The sequence below is a fragment of the Fusarium oxysporum genome, chromosome 8, assembly GCF_000149955.1.
Source record: "Fusarium oxysporum f. sp. lycopersici 4287 chromosome 8, whole genome shotgun sequence".
NCBI classification, from domain to species: Eukaryota; Fungi; Ascomycota; class Sordariomycetes; order Hypocreales; family Nectriaceae; genus Fusarium; species Fusarium oxysporum.
This window is the reverse complement of record NC_030993.1, coordinates 1,147,887-1,161,180: the sequence shown is the minus strand read 5'-3', so window position 1 is coordinate 1,161,180 and position 13,294 is coordinate 1,147,887. Positions and strand designations below refer to the sequence as shown.

Here is a 13,294-nt window from a genome sequence, read left to right as displayed (position 1 = left end):
CCTCGAAGTTGCTGCTTGTTATAGGGATCAAATATGTCGTCCTGCATTCGGTCAGTAACAAAAGAAGACACTGTAGAACAAACAAGTCAAAAGCGGCGTTGTTTTTCGCTTCTTCTGTATTACAGTATCTGTTCTCGCTCACAATGGTTCGTAAAAGTGATTTTTTCGACCGGGCTGAAAACCGAATTGAACTGGCAATGTGAGAGAAATGCTCTTTTTTTAGCGGCAAGGAGATATAGACCGGGCCGGCGGTTGAGCATCTAATTGGCCAGGATATGGGGGGTGTGATGGACTGGCGTTAACAGAGAAAAGCAAAGTTGTGACTGCTCGTCTTCAAGAGGGTCACGATGACAAGGAGCCCACGGTGCTGACTTGCTAACTTGAATTATGATCAAGTCCAGGAGATTTGCTCAAGCCGCTTGGCTTGGCTCCCAGGTAGAGACACCCTGGGGCATACTCGGATGGCCTGTTAAGCTGGGCCGAGTGGACGAACAACATGAGAAGATTCGCACAGTCTGTGCGTTATGCAAAGGTGGTGAATCTGAAGATCCCATGGGAAATTTCCCTAAGAACGCGATCTAAGCCCCCAGTCGCGCGCACCCACCATCAATCCACCACCACGGACCACGGACCACGGACCAACCCCAGGGCTTGGCGGGCACCAGGGCTCTGGAATGATGGACCCTCGTCACTCTTCAATTTGTAAGTTCAAGCTCAAAGCAACCGCACCCATCCATCAGATGCCGCGCCAGGGCCGGCTCAACGCCCCCCCTCCCTTTGAAAGCTGGAACGATCGCCAGTGCGTCAAGCTATCTCACCGACCAGCTGGAGCTGGCGTAAAATTGTAGAGGGGTAGTGGTCAAGCGTCCACAGTTCCGCACGGATTCTTTCAAGGTATTGCGTTGTGCTCCACTTGCCTCTTCCTGTGAGAGAATCTTTTGCTTGATGGATCCCGAGCCGAAAATCATCGGGTTTGTAGGCACGCTTGGTGTCAGAGAAAGCGTTCGAAAGTTTGCATAGACTATGTATTGTTACCTCAAGTGTCGAGGAGCGTCTTGGCAAGCAGGTTTTGGTCCTCAGCTATACGAATTGTTCGTCCCCATGCGAGCCATATAAATCTCACGTCATAGTCTCGACTCGTGCACGCTCATAGATAAACCCAGCCTAACGGAGGGTGGACAATTAGTTGGGGTCCTGACAGGCCGGCCTGAGATGGAGTGAAGAGTAACGGGGCCAGTGGGGTTCACGAACCTGCGGATAATCCAGGTCCTGGTCCCTTAATTAGTCTCAGGCTCAGTCTTCCAAGAAGCAACGGAACCCAAAGTAGGATTCGACACTTCAGGATACCTTACCAATCGGTCATCCTTGATGCTTGTCGAGGAGGTCGTTGTCGAAGTGAGTGGTTTCTCCCTCTCGTGAAGACGAGATGGATGGGAAGGCTGATGTTGCGATTGGTTAGTTGCCTACCAGGTTTGGTCTCGCTCTGCCTTGTCCTGCACTGCATACTGTAGGTTGGATCTGATCGGCATCTGACGCGCCAAGTGCCGCTGCGTGCCTACTAGCCAGCCATAGATCTGTTTACAGTACAGAGGGAAGCTGCTTACCTCGACTGTTTGTTCCGTACCTTAGGTACCTCATCATACCTCACTTGGAGCTGAAGATATTTGGGCAGATTCGGAGTCTTTTTTTTTTGGTTTCTGAAGGGTAAGGCCGCAGTTTTGCTGATCTATCAACTCTTCGAATAGGACGTGCCTCGAACTTATCATGCTGCAACAAGCCCGCCCAGTCGAAGATCTCCCTTCTTGTCCAGGAAGGCTCACATATACAAGTGAGTGCGGTCATCCAGCGCTGGTCTCATGACACCTATGAAAATAGCATAAATGCGAGAAATGTTCCAAGTACAGAAAATCTTAGCTACTATCCACGAGTGGTGTTCATGTAAAAGCCTCACAGTGGCTTTTAGGTCGTGTAGTTCTTGAGAAGCTCTAGAACCCTTCCAGTGACATACCAATATCGTGGTCCTGTCATCGTTGGTGTGAGCGGCCCCCCCACTACACACAGCCATTATTAGTTGGGTTAGCCTAGGTAAGCCCAGCTTCATGTCACAGCTGAAATTCAACGTATTGACTCAAACGATGGCTTTAAGCACACATCCACGACTCGTAAATGAGCAAGGCTTCCTTGAAAGGACTCATTGAGGCCAGATTCTTCAACCTGTAGTAGGTGCCTAGGTACTTACCTACCGAGGTATTGCTCAAGGAACCTAGGTAGGTACCCATGAACTGTTGGGTTTGTGCGATGTGCTAAACATCTTCTTATAGGCAGGCTGTTATGGCAGGGGTGACCTTGAAAACTGCGCAGTCAAAGATGCATCTCCCCTGCTTGCTGCAGCCCCTCGTCTTCATAACCCCTCCTCCAATCGACCTCGATTGAGAATCGATCTCATCTCGGCTTCTCTAATCTGGAACTCAAACTCAATTTTAGTATGAGATCTTCATTCTCCATTCCCTTGCCCTGTGCTGATTTGGCTATTTCCGTTGGTAACGCACAAGGACCGATTTTCGTAACAGTGAGCGGCATTGCCCTCACTAATTGAGCTGATGGCACCTTTGAAGCTAATAAAGCTATTCACCAATTCGCAAGCTGTGCTCGAGCGATAGTTCCAACGGGGAATTGCTTTTTTACAGACCAGCAGTCTCGGCGCTGACGCCATTAAACGTTTACATAGACCATAGAGTAAGAATTTTACCTCACAATACGCCAGCGGTATGCCCAAAATATTTCAACGACCTCGACCAAGATACCCAAGGTATGTGAGGTCCCTATCAAAACCCATCTCGTTGGCTACGATCGCCGTAGCACCCCAGGCAAGCCACGATCGATCCGCTTCCAAGGGGGGTGGGATGGAAGGTATATTGGCTTTCGTTGTGAAATTCGTCAGTTGCGTTCGTTTCTTCTTTTCAGGTGTTCATCTTAACTTGTCCTTTTCGCCATGGCTCTGTTTATCTGTTATCCTTGTGGATTCTTTAATGGCTGGGTAGCCTTTACTTCAGTACAACTTACTAACATGGATTATCTCTCATGACGTTGACCGCGAGAGACCAGACAATGCCGTACTCGAAACAAAATCTACAGGCATACGCAGCTGCATGCGCCACTTCTGGAGTCGATCGATCTCCATAAGAACTGATACTTGTTCACCTCTTTTGGACCTGGTTCAGAGTCAATATAAGATCAGTAATCAACAAAAACGATAGCTCGAGCCATACTTTAGATGCCAAAAACACCCAACTTGGTGCTATAAATCGTTTCCACGCTGGGCGTTTTCCCAAACGACTCACCGCTAGAGACTTGACAGATTTAGGAGCTGATCTCCGACCCAGCTGAAAAGTACCAAAGATTGGGTCCTCTCAACGTCCGGCCCTCTACTGGGTAGTAAGGATTTTTCGCGCGGATAGCGTATAACAGCCGAATCAGACTTTACTTTTGTTTTATCCACCAACGCTATCAGCTGGATACATGCATGCATGGTCTTGACGCGGATAGCTAAATTGTATAATATCCTACCTCCTTACCTACCCAGCTACCTTAGCTTTCAACTTCATGTTGCTTTTTCGTGCTCCACTCCTGGTGTCTACACGTCGGCCCTCCGGCCAGTCAGTGCGAAAATGACCAGTCCTTAATGGAGGGACATCGTTTCCGACAGGTGTGCCCAGCCAGCCGCAAACGTGTCATGGCAGATTCTCCTTTACGAACCCCTTCAGTCGAGCCTGAGCAATTTTTGCTACCGCGGCATTCTGCAAGTGTTCTAGGTTAGTTGACTGGCACTTGCAGCCATCCACCATACAACCTCGAGTGGTATAATACTATAAAATCTAATAAAGCTAACAAAATGCTTGCTGTAAGCCTTTAGTGATACGCCTTGGGGGCGGGGGTACACATGAAACTGTCTTACACCGAAATCCACCCATTTATCAAACTTCAGTTTCGTGTTTTCTTCCCTAGACACGGAAGTGGCTTCTAGCATGCGCGTCCTCACTCCGGTTAAGGATGCACCTGGGCTGGTCGTTGACCCACTCCAAAGCAAGGCTTAGGTGCGTCAGTTAGATTTAGCCAACATAACCTGGGCAAATTCATCATTTTTTGTCAAGATAACCCAACAGCCAAGCCTCGTAACGACTCCACAGTAGCCACAGGTAGGCCTTATCACGGGACCGTTGAGACTGCAGCCACAAATCAGTATCAAAGACTAGCTCCCTAGAATGCCACAGCTAGACCCATAGAGCTCTTCTCTTGCTGAGACAGGCCCGTTGAACCTCGCATGAGATGTAGCGTGCGGTATTGTGGAAAGGGAGGGACCTCAGCCACGATATGGAAAGTTAAAGCATTTGATACGATGGAGCGTGTACCAACAAGCTCTCCAACCGATCCTGAAGTGTTGAGTGTGGAACGTGTTGGCCTAAAGCCTCTAATGGCTACGAGGTGCATACATGTACAGCACTGGACGAAGGACATAACGAAATACGCACTGACAATTGATCGTGATTGCAACTAGGAGGACAATGTCCGACATTCTGAAGGATCCGCAACGGCACACGGACAACATGATCAACTGCATTTAGCTGCTCAATGACGGGCCAATGACTTTAATCAACAGTCAAACAACTTGGAATGCGACAGGTCCAGGCTCTACCGTTTGTGGTCAGTCGACTGAGGCTATTTTATCTGGACATCAACTTCTGCCACTGCGAGCAAAGGCCATGGCGCATATCCCACTCTACAGCTGAGAAGAAACCTTGTGTATTCCGAGTCAAGCCTAGTTTGCGATGGACAAATCCGGCCACGGCGCAACGAGATGCATAGAATCAGGGTATAGTTATGCTGTTCGAGTATTTAGGCCAGTGACAGGTAGTGTTGAGATATGTGTGCCTGAGGCCCCCACATCCCTCTGTTATGTAGCCTGCCCACTGGGGCCCTAGCTAGGTAGGTAGCCTCCCTAATACACATCAGACCCCGTATTCACAACAGGTAGACCTTGTGCACCAGCCCCATCGTGCCTCTCTGCCACCAACAACCACTCTGCAGACTAGTCGCATCTAGCCGCGGCGACTATCGATATTGTCCCCCTGGCCTGCATATGGCTATCTCTACTGTACTTAACTCACCTCCAGATGGACTAGACTAGTGCCGCTTGTGCCCGATCGGAATTTCCGGCCTCTTCAGCCCTTTCAGGGCATTAACTAGATTGGAAGATTTGCAAGTTGAATGCATGACAACATGGTAATATTTGCACAATCTCTTGCTACCATACGCCCAGACTTGACCTACACATGCAGTGAGAGTGCGAGCGCCCAGCCCTCAGAACTACCATTATCACCATGGTCAATACTATAGCCTCGAAGTTCTCCAAGGTGGATAACGTTTAGTACTCATGAAAAACTGGCCATCATTTGCAACATAGAGACCACCATACGAGTCAGGCTCAGTCCCATAGACTAAACATACTGTATCCCATCTGATGAACGATTAGTGAGGCCCTCCGACTGCGCTAGGGTTCCCGAGGTCAAGAAAGGAGGGGCGCAGGGTTAACACCGGCGGCTTGTTGAGGATGAGCAGTATCGTTACTACTTTTACTGCCGTGTACTGTTGGCAACCGACCATATCAGCGCTTCGATACTTGTCAATCAACGACTCGGCCATGCTTATTTCCTTCTAAGGCCAGAGTACCTAGAAAGAGCAGGGTGCTGAACTCACAATCTCAGAAAGTTCCCAAAGAGGTTTTGACTTGCGCAACAGCGAACTGTGAAACTGCTCCTTTCTGGAGAGCTGAACGAGCACGTTTCACATAGAGCAAATACCAATCAATTCATGATTTGTGAGCGGGTAGTGTCCTCGCAACGTGTATGCAGTAGTTTACTTGTAAGGCATGATAAGTGCCGCCACGCTGGCACACCAAGCTCCTAACCAGGTGTTGTGCGTTCTTCATGCATGCAATGTCACTCGAGGCTGCAGCGGGTCAGAAAGAGCTATGCAGGCAATCTGGCCCTCGTCTGAGCATTATTATACGGGTGAACAAAGACGTTCCTCGACTGACAGATAGCCAGATGAGCAATGTCAATTCGACTCAGCACTGACTACGACAAACGGCGGAAGGCTTGAGGGCAAAGAGAAATGGCACAAAACATTCATTGTTCCTGGGTATCCCAAAACTCCTGTCTAAATCTAACCAAAATCCTAGCTATACCATTATCAGTCCAATAAAACACTATCACAGAAAACAAAACGGGGGCCAGTTACTCAAACCCCCTCCAGGATGAGAGCTCATCCGCGTATACGATCTGACCGTGATTTGACACATTTTCAGAAAGGCCGAAAGTGTCTAAGAGACTTGACCGGGCTAAACCTCAGGATGAGGAAATGAGATATGCTGGCAGCCAAAGACCTATGGCCAGTCTGTGTGTGACGCGGGTTGCTGTAGACGCTGTCGTAGTGCTGTGCAGCATGCACAAAGCATCATCACAGCCGGAAGTTGCCACAGTACACGAGTAATGCCCTTGGGATCAGATGTACAGCATCATTCGCAAGGATGAACTATACTATCGATCAAACCAGGGTCTTCTCAATTTTAACCAGCAGCTTCCCCCCTGGTACAACGCGGGGCTTCGAGTCCATGAGTCGGATGAATCGATAGCCGGGTCGCAGACGGTCTAGGCGAATGCAAGCCCAGGCAAGCAGTGGCGAGCTGCCAAGCTTGGTTGAATCGTCCTCGACCTTGAACCTAGGGGATTGATCGAATTAGTACGATATAAAACAAGAGTTGCCGACCAACAAGCTTTGCGTCCCGCCCCGCTAGCTGGCGGACCTCAAGGATGGCGAGATGAATGGCACGAGTCACAATCACGGTGCACCAGATATGACCATACCAGTCTAGATAGTGTGGGAAACGGTAAATAGCAACCCGACGATCAAATATGATTAACCGTATTTGGATCTGTGATCTGCGCCTCACTCAGACCGAACCGGAGGTCTGTGTCCTGGGGCAAAGCGTGTCTTGGAAAGCAGCTGGTCCTTGATACCCAAGGAAGCCGATGGGTTATAGCTATTACCATGGGACACAAAGGAGCTCACCGCCATAGTGTAAGCTCTTTGACCGTACAAGACCTACTACAGTGTTTCCACGACACACCTGTGATTGGCAAGACACAGGAGACGGTCCGAGAGCAGGGGGTGGGAGGGTGGGATACCGATACATGACAGAATTGAAAAAGTTGTCCACTAACCTGATGAAACTGAGCTCTTCGACCACCTTGGGAATGTTCAAGAACTGGAGGGTCGAGCCGTGGGGGCCGAAATCGGGATGGTCCGTCTTACCAACGTCCGTTTTATCTTTGTACTTGTGTTCCTGCATATATGCGTCACGTTCAGCGTCGGTTGGTTTGTCGACATGCAGCTCTGCCTTTATCAGCGGCCTAAGGGTGCTGGCGGAGCGACCGACGTCCGCTGCGTCGCCAGCTTGGATCGGAATGTGTTGTCCAGCAAAAACTGTGATCCTCAAATTCATGGTACGACCTGGTGTGGCTTCGCCCTGAGTCTCTGCAGACTTGTTTGAACTCTGATAGCCCTCCGGTTTCAAGACCCAACCCTTCTCATCTGCAAACATGCCTTCGTTGAGCATCATGCCTTCATCCAGATATTGCCAATTCATGGCGACCATCTGAACACCGCCACGCCAAAAGAGACTTGGGTCTGGATTTGAGCTATCGAACCTTCGACCTGCGGGGAAAGCGCGCATGAAGTATCCCTTGTTATGGGTAAACATGTCGCGATGCTGCTTCTGGTGAAGTTCTAGGATACGATTCTCGCTGATGGAAAAAATGTGGGCAGGAATTTTGGCTTCCTTAGTTGCGAGACCCTTGTAGTGCTGACTGCGTGTGTACACGGCAAGTTTGCCAAGGTTCTCACAGATCCGGACCTTGGAGCTGGTGTTCTTCTCGTGTGAAGGAAACGTACTGTTAGAACCTGTCAGGGATGGTCCTGTGGACTGCAAGGGATGCTCATCCTCAGACCCCGATGCATCTTCGTCGTGTGCGTAAATAGCAGGTAGATCCATAGTGCTGGGAGGCACCACGATCTTCGCAGGAGCCTTCTTAACCTTTACGAGAATTCTCTTTCGCAGCTCGCCCAACTTCGGGAGTTGCAATCTAGGGCCAGTATCATCGAATGCTTTATCCACAAGCATCTCGCCCCATTCCTCTTTCATGATTTTGACCATGACCTCTTGCTGGTCCTCATCAGCGTGCACCTCCAGGCTGACAATAATTGGAAGGTCATTATCAACGAATGCAGACTCGCCAACGGCTCTGCACACCTCTCGAAACCCACACGGCGCAGTCAGGGTCCATCCATGGGTCACAATTGGCTCGTCTTTGGGGAACGACTGCCTTGTGCGTGGTGAAAGAGGTTTAGCAACGTCAAGACGGTCTCCAGATTCTCGTGTCTCGAGCGAAACTTGATTCAAACTCGATCGTGGGGAGGAATTTCGGCTTCCTAAGCTGGTACTGCGGGAGCGATTGGCGGTTTTGTCACCAAGATAGCCTTCAACTTTGTCGATCACCGTGGTAGCGACATTGGGGAACGATTCGCCCGAGAGTCCACGCTTGTGGTCAATCTTGGTGGCTCTGCCTCTCGTTGTGGGAATAATTGTATCCCCATTCCACACATCAATCTCGATACAACGACATCCCCGAAGAAGAACCTATTAGCAACCAATGTCAGCTAAGCCATTCTCAAAAGTGCTTGTAGGATTCCGTCGAATAAACGTACGGTTCTGTATGCTTCAGGGGAGCTTCTGCTCAGTGAAGCCAGTTGATTCCCAACCAGATATGTGTTGTGACTGCTGCTAATAAAGTAATTTGTGAGAGGTTTCGAGAGATCCTTTTCGGGCAAGGGCCCGGTGGCCTCCCATGAGAAGTCGGTAACCCAAGTGTATTTGAAATCTCCCAAGGAATAATCCTCCTTAGCAAGTTCGCTGACGGCGCTCTCGCTCTCGCCCTGGACAGTTCGTAGGAATTCAGCAAACTTGGCTTTGGATAGTCGCGGTTCTGAACCCCGCAGGTCATGGTATGTACGGTCGAGGGCCTCATGCATCTCAGTAGTAATATGGATGTCTGGTATATCGGGAATTGGCGCTTGCTGGTCAGAACTCCGGCTGGAGCATTCGTCAATCGGCGGTTTCTTCTGTGCTGGAGGCTGTTCCCAACCATACATGGGAGCTGGGGATGCGGCGGTGGTGAAACGAACCATGCCCTTGAGAGCGCCTATGGCCTGGAAGTTGGAGTTGCCAAAGATGGACATAGTACGCGCGCGGCGAGGTTTGTCGTCCTTTGCGCTACGGCGCCGCTGGAGTCCAATGTTAGTGGGTACGATCAAGAGATTTGGGATGCTGATATGGCTCACTATAAGGCCACAGAAGAGCGACATGGCGACGAGCTATGGTTCCCAGAGGCGAATTGGGGTTTGAAGCTGGCGATGTCGGCGACGGTTATATGGCAGAAACCATTGGAGCGAAGGGCTGCCCCGTTGGTCTAACCAAGCATGAGAAAATTGCAAGCCCGGAGTCTTTTGCTTCGCAGTTGAGAATCGGTACCTTGAATCCGGCCTTGAGAGCAGAGGTCCTTGGATTGAGCGTTGGCAAGTAAGATGTGTTTGAAAGAAGGAGAAGAAAGGCGACAAAATGGATGGATTGGATGTCAGCACGCCTGTCTGATAGGCGATAAATTACGGCGGTCTCCCCGGTTCAGTAGCCAAGCTAGCAGCCGAGTCCAGGTCTCGCTAGCGTGCTGCAGCACAGCCCTAGGGGAATGGGTCGAGCAGGGGGGCGGCTGAAAGAAGAATGGATAATGAGTCCCAGGGCTAGAAAAGATTGGACCGTGGAGGCTTGGGGGCGAGGAGATGATTGGAGAGGCCGTAGTTGACTGTCTGGAGGAAGCAGGGCGATCAAGCAGCATCACGGCCACGGCTGTTGTGTCATCAAAGAATGAGGATGACTGCGTGAAAACAATAGCGACGGCCTGATGGAATGGGGGCTGTGCCATGCCATGTTGTGCTGCGCTGCGCTGCCATGTGTTACTGTGTGTTGTATTGCATCAATGATGAGCCCTGCTATTATCCAGATTAACAGATGCTTCATGCCAACTGATTGATCTGCCAAAGTAGCACATTAGTAATTTCTATGCTCTGCCAGCAGGCATAAAGCATTCCGACCTTGAATCCAATCATTAAAATGGGATTCAACGCCCAGACCAAGGCCCGTTGAACGGCTCCGGGACGGTGCGGGTGGGGCCGGAGTGGGGCGCAGTCGGCCGAAGCATCATTGACTAAGGTAAGCAGTGAGGTCATACCTTGGTCACATTCAATGACAGCGTAATTCACATCCCAAGGTTTTACTTACTCGAAGACTGCAGCAATTAGGGAAGTAGTCTACAAAGACTGGAGGGCTTTCGTGGATATCTCCAAAGCCAAACGTATCATACTCTGCAAAGCTGCACCGAGACCAAACGCTCTTGATCAAACTGGTAAGACTTGAGTTCATATACACCCACCAATACTGCATCTTCAGCATCATGGGCTTCGGCAACGAATACGAGGAGCAAGTTCGAGCATGGGGTTTCGAGCGCGTCTTCACCTGGAGCGATTCGCCGTAAGTTTTCTTTGCTATTACGACTGTCTTTAGAGACGAGGATTCCTGCAGCCTCTGCACGTCACATACCCTTTCTGACATATGGTTATAGAAACACTCACTATCCACCACACTCACATGCCGCTCTTACGACTCATCTGATCATCGAGGGCTCGATAACTATTTGGTATCCGCAAGAAAAGGACAGCCAGAAGCAGGTATATGGTATAGGGTCACGTATTGACGTCGATGCAGGAAGGATTCATGAGGTCCAGGTCGGTGGAAGTGGGTGCACCATGGTGATAGGTGAATAGGTGAATGAGGGAAAGAGTGAACAGTTTCGCTTTTGTGTTGAGTTCTCGGACTTGATTTCGACAACAAGGTCACTGAGTTCATGGCTTAGGGTGGCTATGCCTTCACATAATACACATTGTATATAGTAATGTCTAAGGCTCAGCAAGCATCTTACACTCGTTCAAATAGCATACACGTTCTGAATTAACAGGGTGAAGTATAGTCTTGATGCGTCATCCGCTGAGAGCTCTGGAAGCATTTCGAGTGTTTGAGCAGCAAAAAGAGTGAGACGATAGAACGTGACTACCATGGTTGGACGAACAGGGAATCGAACCCTGGACCACTCCCAGATGAAGGGTTGATGAGCAACGAAGCCATGCTAAGGGAGTATTATACCACTAAACCATTCGCCCGAAACTATTGAGTTACGGTTTCAAAGGATGTAATATTTGCGCTTGGCAAAATGGATACTGTAAAGTTCCGTTTGTAGATTGGGGAACATTTGGCGTCAGTTGGAGATATCCGGTACAGGGTGTATACCTTATTGAAAGCCTGTGAATAGGCTAGTAAGAGGTATCGCCAAAGAAAGCACTGCTCTGGGTTTTGTCTTTGCATCCATGAGAAGAAAATCGTTGCGGGGAACGTCAAGAAGTGAAGAGGTTGGGTATGCATGTGAAGAACATTGAGAGTTTGCTGACACGAATGTCACGTCGTGTGGTGTTGGATATATCTGAAAAGGCGGGCCAGTGGCACACCGCATGTGAATGGGTGGATGGACTCTCATGTCGATCCCGGAGAATTCGATGGCACGAGTTCGCGATTTCCATGTGGGTTTATCCTGCAAACATCATGCACTAGGAGTCTATGACTTGGTTTGATGATGTGATAATTGCGTCTTGTGTTGACTCCAATCTGTCAGCATACCATCGAGTGTCTGAGAGCCCTGATGTGAGAACGCAGTCGAGGGAGTTAGCTGAGCAATAGACGAAACGGCCAACACGGGTCGAAAGCAAAAGGCTATGATTAGACAAGTTCGCTTGTCATCTTGGATGTTAAATGACCCCATGTCGAATGCCCAGGATGGGACCCTGCCTATCTCTGCTTGACCTGTCGGCCGATGGATGGATCCGATCCTTTAGTCTTGACTTGAGCCGTAGCATTTCCCCACATTCAAGAGTCTCATTTCGTGTAACATCATCCGGAGTATATTGCTGTATTGAAGATTCGAAGTCAAGAGGTCGGGTGTCATGCTGAAAAGGTTGGTGGTGAGGCTAGCTCTTGTTAATTAGACTGCCACAATTAGAAAGGCCAAACCAGGCAATTCTATCAACTAGGCCTTAGTTTACCTTCGATGGCAGTCAGTCTTATCTGCAGAAGGCTCATAGCAAGGTGTCCAAGGTCGTTGAATGTCTAGACCTCACCTTGCACGCCAATTTGTGAGGGGTTAGAAAGAGGCCTCGTAATGCATGCAATGCACGTTAGGATTTCTAAACTCTCGGCGGCATATGTCGGCCATGAAAGTCTGTTTGTCTTTATTCATGTTTATGTTGACATAATAAGTGCCAGAAAACTGGCAGTGTAAGGTGACTAGCGCGCTCAACAAGAGGGAAGGCTCAAAGACTATTTGGTTTATGCGTGAGTAATTGGCTGCAAGCCGTAGTGGACATGGCGAGCGCGTGTGTGGCTGTACGCGTGGATAAACAACAGAGTTTGATGACATATTAACCGTAACCAAGTTTTGAACTTGGATTTAAAAGTATCAGAAGGCCTTGGTTTGAGTGATATAATACTGCCATTGTATGAATAGAATGCCTGGGTACCTATAGTAAGCGGACGGTGTCGGTCTGACTTTGGTCTAGTCGGTTTATGTGGCTTACCTTGCGGATTTAGAGCTTTTGCTCCCTCCAAGGTAGTACTAAAGTTGCCTGCTAACCTTTTAGGTTACCTGAGCTAGCCAGAGGTGCATAGGTATCTATGGGTATCGTACGTTGAATGATGGATCCCATTTGAAACGCTCCGGTAGAGGTGGTAGGTGCGTTGAGTTATGTTGTGTTATGCGGGCTGCTTTTGGTCTTGGTGGAGCATTGCTATTCGACATGATGAGATGACGGCATGGGGAAATCATGATGCAGCCATATCGTATCGCATCGTATCGTGTTGGGTGTAAGTCATGGTGCGCGTCGGTCTCCATTCTACAACATGCCGACTCCGACGATACAGCATTAGCATCGCATCGTATCCACGGGGAGAGCGCTCGGACGGCTTGCGTGTTTCGTTTAATGTGTGTTCTGGAGCTGACATGACAATTGCAGCCGAGTCAAG

General features: G+C 49.4%; 2 protein-coding genes and 1 non-coding gene across 4 annotated transcripts; 1 reads left to right on the top strand and 2 right to left on the bottom strand.

Moving 5' to 3' along the window:
• Positions 1–6,130: 6,130 nt before the first annotated feature.
• On the bottom strand, positions 6,131–9,877 carry FOXG_03046 (uncharacterized protein). The gene is made up of 4 exons (XM_018380554.1): positions 9,457–9,877; positions 8,824–9,399; positions 7,281–8,755; positions 6,131–6,778 (listed from the first exon to the last, which is right to left on the bottom strand). The coding sequence occupies exons 1-4, from the start codon at positions 9,478–9,480 to the stop codon at positions 6,604–6,606; spliced, it is 2,250 nt and encodes a 749-aa protein (XP_018236846.1). The 5' UTR covers positions 9,481–9,877; the 3' UTR covers positions 6,131–6,603.
• Positions 9,878–10,267: 390 nt separating this feature from the next.
• On the top strand, positions 10,268–11,653 carry FOXG_03045 (uncharacterized protein). 2 transcript variants are annotated; one of them, XM_018380552.1, is made up of 3 exons: positions 10,268–10,381; positions 10,440–10,699; positions 10,791–11,653. In XM_018380552.1, exons 2-3 carry the CDS (start codon positions 10,623–10,625, stop codon positions 10,990–10,992), a joined length of 279 nt encoding a protein of 92 aa, XP_018236844.1. In that variant the 5' UTR covers positions 10,268–10,381; positions 10,440–10,622; the 3' UTR covers positions 10,993–11,653. The 2 variants fall into 2 exon arrangements, with proteins under 2 accessions (XP_018236844.1, XP_018236845.1); XM_018380553.1 differs by having other exon boundaries at positions 10,464–10,699; positions 10,791–11,237.
• Positions 11,286–11,385, bottom strand: FOXG_18462. The gene has a single exon. It is a non-coding gene; the product is annotated as a tRNA-Ala (tRNA).
• Positions 11,654–13,294: the final 1,641 nt, after the last annotated feature.

Coding starts and splice junctions, on each gene's coding strand:
- FOXG_03045 (XM_018380552.1), top strand. CDS start 10,623: ATGGGCTTCGGCAACGAATACGAGGAGCAAGTTCGAGCATGGGGTTTC. Junction 10,700..10,790: donor TTCACCTGGAGCGATTCGCC/GTAAGTTTTCTT, acceptor ATATGGTTATAG/AAACACTCACTATCCACCAC.
- FOXG_03046 (XM_018380554.1), bottom strand. CDS start 9,480: ATGTCGCTCTTCTGTGGCCTTATA. Junction 9,400..9,456: donor CGCTCTTCTGTGGCCTTATA/GTGAGCCATATC, acceptor ATTGGACTCCAG/CGGCGCCGTAGCGCAAAGGA. Junction 6,779..7,280: donor GAAGAGCTCAGTTTCATCAG/GTTAGTGGACAA, acceptor TCAATCCCCTAG/GTTCAAGGTCGAGGACGATT.